Here is a 12,636-nt window from a genome sequence, read left to right as displayed (position 1 = left end):
TTTATTTTTTTCCATAGCCTTAATTCCCAGGAGCATATTGTAACATTTCACAAAGATTATTGGCAGTTATTCAACACCTAGCCTTTTTTATACACAACATTCATGCAGCTAAATTAAGAAAGAACTCAATACAGCAGTGAAATAAACAGAAGATATCCACATGTAAGATAACACAATGATGTAATGGTCATAATTGTTTGATTTTTCATTATGTGTACATGTTAAGCAATTGTTAATATAGCTCAGGACAAAATATCAGTGTTCATAATAAAAATACAGCAATAGAATTGATAAAGCTTTTCACTTGGAAGCTGGATGAAGTAGAAAATCTGGCAGATGCTAAGTAAGTTTATCTTTTAATACTTTTTGGTCCTCAGGAATAGTGCTATTTACCTTTGGTTTAAATAGAAAATTGGAAGCAGGTAAGTGTGCATTCTGAACTTACAAACACGCCTTTTCTTCTTACATGGTGAAAGGAAAAAAAGAAGCATTATTCCAGAAATTTTCTTGGCCTCTTTGTAAATCCCAAATAGTTTTCCAAAGCTTGCTTCAGAATAATTAAGTTTGGCAACAACTTTTATAAAGGACGAAAATGCACAGTAACCTTTTGCTGTGTCTCCCCACTTGCATAAATATAATGGAAAGTAAGCTTAAACTAAAAGCATTTGCTAAACCTGCCAAGAGTAGAAATTGAGCAATCTGATACCTTAGTTTTCAAACATGATTTATGCATTGTGGCAGTTCCAATGCTCCATATGAACTGACTGAACATCCTAGAATTTGTTTCAGAGTTTTTTCCAGTATGCAAGACTTACATTACAAATACGGTAATGCATTGCCCTACCCTTTGCTGGATTTAGTGTTAGATTTAGTGCTGGTGGTTTATCTGAAAGTGACGAATTGCTCATTTCCCGAAGATATTGTACCCATTCAGGTTAGCTGTCTTATAGCTTCTTCATGTTTTGTCATCATACTTATAGCATATACTTACTTGTAATTTCCATTTGGTATTTTTCTCCAAATACTGGTAGTCCTTATTAACTGAACTGCCTTGTTATCAGTTACAACTGTGACGAAAAGTAATTTTACTACCAATCCTTGCATTCACTACCTCGACAGGTCTGTAAAGCAAAGGAAAGCTGAAATTACATTGTAAGCACAGTTGCAGCTTCACTTAGCAGCTGCTTCACTTAACTCTGAGTTATCAATCTAAGTGTGGTCGCTAAATGAGGACTTCCTGTAAGCATAGTGGTGTACATAAGTTTAAGATCAAGTATTTCAGCCAAACAAAGCTGTTAAGCAAACTGCAAATAAATAATTCCTATTTCTTGACTAACCGTTAAAAAGGTCAAATTGGTCTATACAACAGTTTTTCAAGGTCCTTTACCCCCTTTCCCTTCTTGTAAGCAAAGGCACCCACTGAGTCAAGAGATTTCACCGGTGATTAAATGTATATCACAATGTACATTAAGCTCATCCTTTACATAAGTACATACAAAACATTAGATATATACAAAAATAGTGGGGACATCACAATCCTTTCCAGTATTTGCTCCCTTTGTGTGCATCCATGTTCTAACAGACATGCAGTGTTTCATAACAGTATCCACACTACTCCGTTCCACAAACTAGCATATAATATGAAACTGGATTAACTAAACCATGAGGTTAACCGTGGATAAGTATGGTGCACAAATACCACTCCAGCCTGTGACTTTATATGGAGTAAACCTGGTGAATTCCCTCCTGCAGTGTCTACAATCAACAGCTGACTGACCAAAGCTTGCTGGTTAGAATTCCTGAGGTATATGTTTATCCCATTTAAATATACAGTAGAAATACTTATAGTATTTAGGAACATACATAGAACAATATGCTTATCTTCCCTTAGCATGATGAGAAACATTGTTTTATGTCAATGTGTTCTTATTGTGACGTATTTTTTTCTTCCATATTCCCTTCCAGCCAGTCTTGTCCCCAACTGTCTTTAGCATCATTAGACAGAGTAATGGATCCAAAATAGCACAGTGAGGAAGCAGTATATTATTTATTGGGTAACTTTAGATTCTGGACTTAATGGTCTTCCTGCTCTTTGGATGGTAAATTGTATTAAGCTTGGAATATGTTCTAGTTTAGACAGGGCTATCCCAATTTGGGGCTATAGTCTGAGCAGGCTGCCAGCATTAAAAAAAAAAGTCCTTATCTAAGGCTTGAAAATATTATTATAATGTAGTACAATCCTGTTGATTTGGTGAATGGAGCCCTAGGCTTTAATCTCAAAGGAGAAAGAGGAAAAAGTGATTCCTTCTTCTAAAATAAGCCATTATGGAATGGCTTCCATTCTCTGGCTGGATTTCTGATCCAAGGGAGAAAGAAGAAACAAATTCATAAAAAGAAAGTAAAAAGAACAGAAAGAGCAACAATAACAGGTGGGGTTGGCGAAGGAACAGGACAGCCATGAACAGGACAACCCATAAGAACAAGAGATGCAACACGAACCGGAATAAAATTCTGTGAAAATTAAGTATATTTTTGCTATCAGTCTTTTTTCTTCCACCTTTCTCTCCTTTCTTTGTGTCTTACACAGTGCTAACCTGAGGGTGGGGCCTGTAAAATTATTGATTTTAAAGAACCGTTGTAGGAATTTTACTTGACTGAAGAACTAAGGAGAAAATATTTAATTAATTACCATTTAGAGACTTTTTGTTTTCTAACACATAGGAGCCGCCTACAGTATTAGAAAAAGAAAACCCTTAACATTGTTGTTACAACATTTTTCAAAAATGCTGACTTGAAAACCCACCTGATATCAAGGCCCAAAGTAAGGAAAAAATGGTTACTAAACCAAATCCAAGTTATAAAAGGAACCCAGCTACACTGTCACCGCTGATGTGTCATGCGATTGCTTGGAAATACATAACCTTTCATCCTGGTGGATCCCACTGTCCTAACAGAACACTGTCCTAATGCTTTTAGCTTAGGATCATGTGGCAGTGGGTCTATGAGCAAGCCCCCTTTTACACGGGTATGGGCTGCGATTCCCGCCCAGAGCTCTCTTTTAGCTGATCCTAACGAGCAATCCCAACCAGCAAGGCGAGAAGCGCGCCAGGCTGATCTATCTATAAAGGGCTGGGGCGGCTTTGTGCAAAATAGAAAGCTGGAGGACTGACAGGATGTGATCCTCTGGAACAAATGTCTTTTACACACAGAGAGAGAGAGAGACGCCCCAGCCTCTAGTTACATCTCTGGCAGCGCCCAACAACTCTCAGCTTCGCTTACCGGAGTTATTACTGGCCGAGGCGGCCGCCTGCAAAGAGGCTTTGGCAGCCCCCTCGTGTCCTTCTTCGAAAAGGGCAGCTGGCTCGTCCCGGAGGACATTGCAGAGTGGGAGAGCGCGGGCAGGGCGGCTGCGAGCGCTCCGGGCGGGAAGAAGCCTCGGCTTTTCGTTTTCCTGAAGCGAATTTGCTCTCGGCATCATGCACAGCTACAGGACGGCGAAGCAGAACCAGGATTAAGGCGGGAAAAGAGGCGCGGTGGGGTGGCTGGGCAGGGCGGGGCGGCGCTGGGAACTCATCCTTCTCCCGAAGGGAGAGCCCCGGGCAGAAGCATCGCCACGCCGACCGAAGGAAGCTCCTAGCCGAGATCCCGTGCGGGCTAGAAGCCGAGCGCCATGGAGGGGAGTCCGATCCCGGTACTCACGGTGCAGACGGTCCCGTACGAGGACCAGAAGCCGACGGGCGGCGGAGGGCTGAGGAGACCCACCGCGATCTTCGAGGGGCAGCGCAATTACTTGCCCAACTTCATCCAGAGCCTGCTCTCCTCCATCGACCTGCGCGACCGTCAGGGCTGCACCATGGTGGTGGGCAGCGACGGCAGGTACTTCAGCAAGACGGCCATCGAGGTGGTGGTGCAGATGGCGGCAGCTAATGGGGTAAGGGCGGCGGCTCCTCGTCCCTAGGCTCCTCCGGAGCTTCGTTTGAAGGCGGACTTTCTCCAGCGGGATATTTGGGGGATGTTTCCCCCATACTTCTAACTCGGGATGAGGATGAGGATGGAATTAGGGCAATATGTCCTTCTAATCTATTTTGGGGAATTCTGAATTCAAAAAGAGTTTGGATCCAGTTGATCTTGTAAACCAATTTATAAGGTCAATTGGATCCGGTTTCCTTTTGAATCTTAAAGTTGCCATTATCCTAATGGATACCGGATTGGATCCATAGGGTAATAGATCTGCAGCCCATGATTTATTCTATCACATCCTATTACACTTGGGTATGATATATTTTCTGTCACATCCCATCTGCCCTATTATCTATGGCTTCTATGCAGTTTATTTATATGTATAATGCCCCATCCTTTCCTCTGTAGAACGGTTTGCTAGCCTGCCCTTCATTGCCCCATCTGTGTAAGTTCATGATTGTTGCAATGATAAAATTGTGCTACAGGGCTTGGTCTACTGACTCGTTTGTTGTGAGTGTTAGAGAACAGCTAATTGATAGTTTACAGTTTACTGGGCTCTATTTTGGAAGCTCACTGTGTTTGACATATTGAGTTGAGTTTGACATATTTACTCCAATACTTTATGAAAAAAATGCAGTGGTTTTTCACTGGGTTGTCTTGCCATCCACCACATCTATCAGATTGTTCCAAAGTCTTTGTCTTAATTTCCCCCTCTAGTTCAGTGACCCATTGCTTTTATTATTTACTCCATCTGCCTGATCATATAGTTTGCATATTGCATGCTTTCCTCTGTACTGCCTTTTCATGATTTAACGAACTACAGTACAAGACCATCAAAAATTTAGCTTAGCATATTGTGCAAACTCAGTCTGTATGGTTAGTTCAGTGTGTTGTATGAAACCAGGAAGTTGTGTTAATTAAGCAAAGTATGTGGTGAAATACATATAAGCATATTGTGTGAATTCAGCCAGGAATCACTCTTGTAATTTATTTATATTTCTTTAATTTCATAGAATAAGATGGATTTGAAATCTGTGAGGTGAAAAGTTACAGTTTCTCAAGCGTGGTTACCTACATTCCTTTAGTTTAAAAGTAGTTCCATCATACCAGTAAATCTATTTAGGAAGAAATGTGTGCACTTAGACATAATTAAGGCCGATTTACAAGTTTAAAACACATAATAATTTCAATATGCAAAGGATATGTTTAATATCCAAGCTATACGTCTCACATTATTGCATTTTTGAAGGCCATGTAATATATTTCTGAGTCAGTGACATCTGCCTGACCTTTTTCTTGGCTTGCAGAGAATAAGGAATCTCCCTCTGAAGAGACAATAGTAGACTTGCTGTGGGAAAGTATTGTAGGCAAATCTGCCTTGGAAGGAAATTAGAACATTGAGCCAAATCCTCTGCAAACATCTTTCATGCTTTTACTGAAGAATTTTAACATGGTCCTGGTTATGCTCTTAACAAAGAGACAGATAATCTAAAAAGGAGTGCCCACCATTTGTATTTTCTACTGATAATAAGAAACTGGATTTGACGGTGCACCTCTTGGCACCTCAGTAGATTGCTCACTTCCAAAATTACAAAAAAAAAAAGTTTATGTTTACAGAATAGTCTATATAAACCAGATATAAACTTGAATGGAGTAATCTGAAGCTAGTGGATTGTAAAGAGCAAAGCACAAATTGGAAATAAAGGAGATTAAAAGCTAAAACAAGCAAGACCAAACAGGCTGATAATTAGTGATTTCCAAGGCTAAACCCGATCTTATCTGTAGGATTTTATCAGAGGAGTTGGAAATGCAAATCCTGATGTCTCTTTCTCTTTTGCTCCTGATTAAGACACAAACATGCCCCACCCCAATGTTTTTTTCTGTCATGTTTTTATGTTAATTTTTCACTGCTAGCCTCATTCCCAGCTCCCAGTTATGCTTTTTTCTGGCTGGTTGCTGAGTTTGGTCCTCTGTGTCCAATTTGGCCTGGGCTTCAGAGTCATCCCCTTGATAATGCCTGACTGGTGCTTTGCATAGAACTTGTCAGGTCTTGCATGGGTTCCTCGTACAGTAAATAAAGAACAAATCCTTGTTGCACGGAAGAGTTAGAACCCATTGGTCTAAGCTATTGTCTATACTCATTTCGCCCACTTAGACAGAGTGATTGATGGCCCACAAGTAACACTTGGAGGAATGAGAATCCATACATCCTTTGCCTTAACCTGGTACATAATAAATAAGGATAGGGCAATCCAGTGACATTGTTTTATGGTAGAATGGGGATCTGAATGGGGCCAGTCAACATTGTGCTGACATATTGTTTTGCTGACTGAAAAACTGCTGGAGAGCATATTAATTCAGCAGTGAGGAAGAGCCCCGATTGGAATAGTTCCTGAAAAATATTTTAGCTAGCCTAAGATATAGCTGATCACCCACACAGGGTATAGTTGTTCCAGTAGAGTCTTTCTTTATCCCTTCCAATTACTTGGATATTTTGTCATATTGTACAGTATCAGCACTATATGCTGTGCATTTTGGTGCCTCCAGGTTAAATATTCCAAATTGTTGACATTAAAAAACATCTAACCTTTTTCTCCGTTGTATCACATCAGACTTAACCTTCCCCACAAGATATATTATGTGGACAGATCAGAAGACTGTATTGTAATAATCAGTGCTGTTTTCTAAAAAAAAAAAAAAAAAGGTGCCGGAACTCACACACATCATACAACCCACCTTGCCTACCCTACAAGGTTCCATCCCAAAAAGGTGCCAGAACTCCGTTCTGGGCGTTCTATGAGAAAAAAAACCCTGGTAGTAGTAGTAGTAGTAGTAGTAGTAGTAGTAATAATAATAATAATAATAATAATAATAATAATAATAATAATAATAATAATACTTTCCTTGTGATTATTTTCTCATAACTGCAGGTTATAGTGCTGCTATTTTGATATCACAGTAACTTGGCTTCACAACCATTTCCTTATCAAATGCCATCATAATTTAGAATTAGATAAATGTTTGTTATATTCTTGAAAAATATGTCTTGTCGTGAATGCTGAGACTTTTTTCTTTTAATCTAATCTTGTTAAATTTGTTGAGGAAAAAATATAAGTGAGGGAAACAATCTGTTCTTAGTTGTGGAATGTGGGAAAGGGCTGAAAAACATGCTTTGTATGGGAAAAAAATTCCATGTTTGATTCAGAATCATGAAAACATGCCTCTTATTTGACTATTTGCCAGTAATGACAGTTATGAGCCAGAAGTTTCAAAAATACAGTATTATTTTTTATAAGACAGCTTACTTTCAGTTTCAGTGCACTACAGTATTTGATTATAATGGAAAAACATTAGCTGGTTCATACATTGCATTAAGCAGTGTTTCTCTGAATTATGGATTATTGATTAAATTACAGTAGGCCAGTTTCACACAGTGAGGTAAGCCAGGAACACTAGTTCAGAAACCAAAATGGATAATATCTATGGAGATTCTCAATCCAGATCATGGTTGTCCCAAAAGGCAACTGAATTTGGGGTTTTTTTTTTTTGAAAACATTTTGCTTCTCATCCAAGAAGCTTCTTTAAACAAGCCACATTAAGTGATATGAACTTGGCCGTTATGAAAAATATATAAGGAATACAAAAACAAAAATTTGGTAGCATCTGAGATGTAATCTTTTTGTCTATGTATGTATCAAAGTTAATTTATTGATTAAAATGTATGACAATTATGAAACAGGTTGGTTGAAGAAGCAACTCTTAGACTTTTCCTGAACAAGTCATTCATATAGAATTTTATGTGACTATGTGTTTTATATTTTTCAAATAATATATGTGATATTACAATTCTGATAATAGTGCTTTGACTGAATACTGTAAACAGAAATATTTTTAAATTCCACTGAAATGTATTAAAAGTCAAGGCATTTTAAGAGTTAGCCTTTTTTTAAATAAACTATGTCACTTTAATTTTAAGGCAAGACACAGAGAATTTAAAAAAATGGTTTATTTGAATGTATAGGGTTTGTGAGCTCACACATTATAGGCATTCTGGTCAAGTATGCCTTAAACAATTTCGCCTATATGTCCCAGTCTCTTCAGCTCATTTTTATTTTTGTTAAAAGAAAAAAATATAGCCCTTTGAGAAATATGCTTCTACAATTTGTGAAAAGGAATTGCATATTTAAGAGCTCCTTTGCACATTAAAAAATCCTCACAGCTAGACTGTAAATGTCTGTTCACCAGTGTGTTTAAAATCTATACATTTTTGTTATTTTAAGAATGTTTTCAAAAGTTGAAATTAGTAGAACAATATTTAAGAACAGGTTGTGCTTCATGATATTCTACAAAATTGTCCAATCAAAATGCACACTCTTGTCAGATCTTTCAACAGATGGCTAGTCTTTCAGATCCTGTCTGTGTTCAAAGCCCATAAACCAGCAAGACACTTTTTTTAAAATTGAGGATGCCGTCCTGATCATACAGTACATAACGTAAGGGATAGTTATTTTAATAGCCAAAGGGATCCATGTGAAGAAAGTTGAATATGTTCATGGCTTAAATGCTTCTAATACTTAGAAGTACAAAACATTTGAGTAGTCACATTCTCAAGGGATAAACGCTTGGGGTTTTTTAATAGAATAAAACAACTGATTATATAGCAGTTGTAAAGTTAGTAGTACAGTATGATAGAACAGTTAATTAACATCTACTGCATGTTAAGCCTTCCAGGTTTAGCCAATTTTTTCCTGCTTCTATTAAGATAAGGATAGAAAATTGTATTTTGTATAGAATGTTATATTCTTGGAAGCTCTAGTGGGGATAGGAATGTTCAACAATCTCATTGTGAAGTTGTCTTCCTTCAGTTTTAGATTATGTTTTCACTTTGCATCTTCAGCCAGTGCCTCCACTATGACCTCGGTTCACCAGATAGAGAGGCATTCAACCCAGTTTGAAAATTGCCTGTTCTATATATTAATACGTATCTGAAATACATTAGAACTTTTCTGATTCTGACCAAAAGTCTGAATGTTCCATCCATTCCCATTCTTTAAGTGCAGGACCTATTTGATTTTCCCCATAGTCTCCTTACCTTCAAACATTCTTCCCACATATGTATTCATGGCTGTACTCTCCACTGCATTTCTGGCTTCCTTCTACCGCTGAACTCACCTCTGGTGCATTTCCCACATCCTTTGCTTCTTCTATCTGCCAGCCTCTCTATTCCTCATTGCCTTTCCATCCTTGTGCTTAGGTCTACTGTCTTTTGTTAGCAAAAGGTTTGTGATGTTGCAAAAAAGAGTTTTATTTCTGTTTATTAAATTTATATGCCGCCCATCTCACGATTCGAGGCGACTCGAGTCTTGAGGTCATAGTGTCCTATTAGCTGCAATTTTGGTAGTTTAGTTTTGGTATTCCAAACTCACCGCTAACAAAACAAAACAAAAATGAAAATATTAGCTTAAGTTAAAATAAAAGCATTAACTGTAGCTGCATGCCCTTTGGATGGTGACTCTATTCTCTTTTGGACTAGGAGATTTGATTTGCTGCACAAAGCTTGAAACAGCAGTCAGATTCTGCTGATACATTCTTATATTAAAGGAAATATTGTCTAGGGTATTGTCATTCCAATCCAGACATTGATTGATTGATTGATTGATTGTGTGTGTGTGTACAGATACAATATCTCCTGTCTTTATTTACAAATAACTCAATATTCAGCATACCTTCTCCTCCTATTTTGCCCATGACAACCCTGTGAAATGAGTTGTTGAGGTAAAGTGATTGTCCAAAGGATATCCAGCTGGCTTTCATGGCTAAGATGGAACTAGAATTCATGGCTGTCCATGTTGTAGCCTAGTGCCTTAACCTTAGGCCAGGGGTAGGCAACCTTGGCTCTTTTATGACTCGTGGACTTCAACTCCCAGAATTCCTGAGCCAGTTTGGCTCAGGAATTCTGGGAGTTAAAGTCCACAAGTCATAAAAGAGCCAAGGTTGCCTACCTCTGCCCTAGGCCAAACTGGCTCATTGTTATTTATTTGTTATGTATAGATTATCAGTAGTATTGTTTGAAGAGTGGTATAAGAAAAAAAAACATAAAATCTGTACAAAATGTTGATGCATTTGAGGTACATATAGTCTTGTGCAGATATGTGCAGTCTATTGCATGGTTTCTGTGCCTGTCATTTGGCAACATCACTACAGTGTAAATTTTAACAATCTGCATTGCTTTCTGGCTACTTAGGTCTGAACTGGATTGTTAACTATGTTTATGTGTAAAACACGACACACAATGCCATGTAATGTTTTTCTGTACATTGTATAAATGAAAAAAGTTATTCCACAGTGCACTTTAAATAACAAATCTAATTTACAAATGTATTTGCAATTCGCAGTAAAAATATATGATAGTGGCTGATTCTAATGGTTATTCAGTATTTATTTTGTATTTTTATTTCACCTTTCCTTAACAATATTTAAGCCAAGATGATTGACTTTCTCTCATTCTCTATTCTTTTCAACTCTTACATTTTTATTAACTTAGCAAAAATATATGACCTGTCATTTTATCAATTGCTTGAATGTTTTTAAGCAGATTGGATCAAAAGTTGAATTTGTATATATGTGCAGTGTAAATATGTTTTGTTCTACAGGACATGTTCATAAACCAAAACTGGAAAGATTGACCAAGAGTTTGTGGCAATCTGTTCCCATCTTTTTAGCATTGGCACTTCCCCTTGGCAGAAAAGGCTGAGTGAAGAGAAGTCCACAATATCAACTAGAAATAAGAGGCAAGATTTCAAAACCACCTTCACAAACTGAAAGAAGTCTTTAAAAGGATGAAAAATACTCCCAAATGATTGTGCATATAATTTTATTTTAAGTCAAATTTTGAGAGACTTAGAATGGCCTGAGAAGTTTAATTTTAAAAAGTTCTACTAATTTGGCCTACTCGCACAGACTTCTAGAGACTTGAAAAAGTTTGTATCAGAGAAAGAGTTTCTCCCCTGTTCTCTGATTAGAGCAGTGGTTCTCAACCTTTTTAATTCCGCGACCCCCAACCGGTCGTAAGTCGAGGACTACTCAACCGGTCGTAAGTCGAGGACTACTCAACTGGTGCAGCACCATTTGCAGAATGGGACTTTTGGCGGGCTCAGCAGGGCAGAGACAGCCTGGACAATTCCTATTGGCTTTTGAAAGCCAATAGAATTAGACTCTATTCAAGAGAGTCTATTCTATTGGCTTTCAAAAGCCAATAGAATAAAAGGGAGTAGCACAGCTAAGGAAAAGGGGAAAAAAATGGCAGACTGCGTTGTTTGGCGACCCCCGTGAAATGGTCGTTCGACCCCAAATGGGGTCCCAACCCACAGGTTGAGAACCACTGGGTTAGAGTTAGACGCTGACAAAGTAGAAGAACGTTTTGTTAGTCTTCCTTATCCATTTCAATTCCATTTAAACAGTAGCAGAGGTGATGGCAGCCTCATAAAGACAAGAAATACAATTTCCTTCCTTCCTTGAATTGCTAGTAATTGAAGTCCCAATGGTATTTTGTTTCTCGGTTCCATCAGGCTGGAATAGTTCCACATCGTCTAATAAGTAAAATTTAAAAAGGAACATTTGGAAGAACAAAGTGACTTAAAGGGAATTTGGAAAATCTCAACTGTTTCTAATAAGGTAGAAATGACAAGTCTTCTTTGCAAAGCAGGCTGCTAAGCCATAAGAGGCTTATCTCTCACTAAAAACTATACATATTTACTGTTACATTAATACCATCTTTTAAAAATGAAATATTATTATTTTTAGTTTAGCTCTTTCTCAAGGAGATGTATGGTTTTCATTTTATGCATGACTGTTTAAGCAAGGGGGAAAAAATGAACTCACTTTTCAGAGAAAAGAGTCTGAAGCTGCACTTGCTTTGTATTTCATTCCAAAATATTCATACAGTTTATTATGCTTTTGCAGCACTTCATTTAACTCATTCCAGCTTGATTATGGCAGTCTTCCTTAATTTGGTGTCCCCACTGTAGTCTTAAATGCACTACAGATGATCCTCGACTTACGACCACAATTAGAATCACAGTTTCTGTCGCTAATCAAGGTTGTTGTTAAAGAAGTTTGTACACAATTTTGCAAAGTTTTTGCACAGTTGTTAAATGAATCACGGTCATTAAGTGAATCCCGCTTTTTCCACTGACTGCTTGTCAGAAACCAACTGGGAAGGTCACAAATGGTGGATTGCATGACCTCATGATGATGCAGCAGTCGTAAATACATGCTGGTTATCAAGTACCCAGATTTTGATCACATGAACATGGGGATGCTAGGATGGTCGTAAGTGCAAGAACTGGTCATAAGTCACTTTTTCCAATGCCATTGTAACTTTGAACAGTTGCTAAACAAATGGTGGTAAGTCAAAGGAATCTGTACATATATACATATGTACATATTATTCTTATCCTCAGCCAGCCCTTCTTGCATTTGAAATTGTGCTTCAACACATGTGGGAGGCATCAGGCTCAATAAGTGATAAATTTATTATCAATTAAATATAAATGTTTTACATATTTACATATTTATTTTTCTATCTTTTATCTTTATGTTTCTTATTGGTAATCACTTGAAAATCTGTTCTTATCTAGTGTATTAAGAATGTTTGATGGGTCCTTTTTTCTGAGT

General features: G+C 37.8%; 1 protein-coding gene across 1 annotated transcript in view; it reads left to right on the top strand.

The window, feature by feature from the left end:
* The first annotated feature begins 3,040 nt into the window (after positions 1–3,040).
* PGM5 (phosphoglucomutase 5) overlaps positions 3,041–12,636 on the top strand; it is a 53,528-nt gene continuing 43,932 nt past the window's right edge. The window contains exon 1 of the mRNA XM_039362314.1: positions 3,041–3,931. Within this exon, the coding sequence (XP_039218248.1) occupies positions 3,671–3,931 (261 nt within the window). The 5' untranslated portion in view covers positions 3,041–3,670. The remainder of the gene's footprint in view (positions 3,932–12,636) is intronic.

Source organism: Crotalus tigris, unplaced genomic scaffold (genome assembly GCF_016545835.1).
Source record: "Crotalus tigris isolate CLP2741 ecotype Arizona unplaced genomic scaffold, ASM1654583v1 scf7180000019422.807890, whole genome shotgun sequence".
Classification (NCBI taxonomy): domain Eukaryota; kingdom Metazoa; phylum Chordata; class Lepidosauria; order Squamata; family Viperidae; genus Crotalus; species Crotalus tigris.
This window is presented reverse-complemented; position numbering and strand designations above follow the sequence as displayed.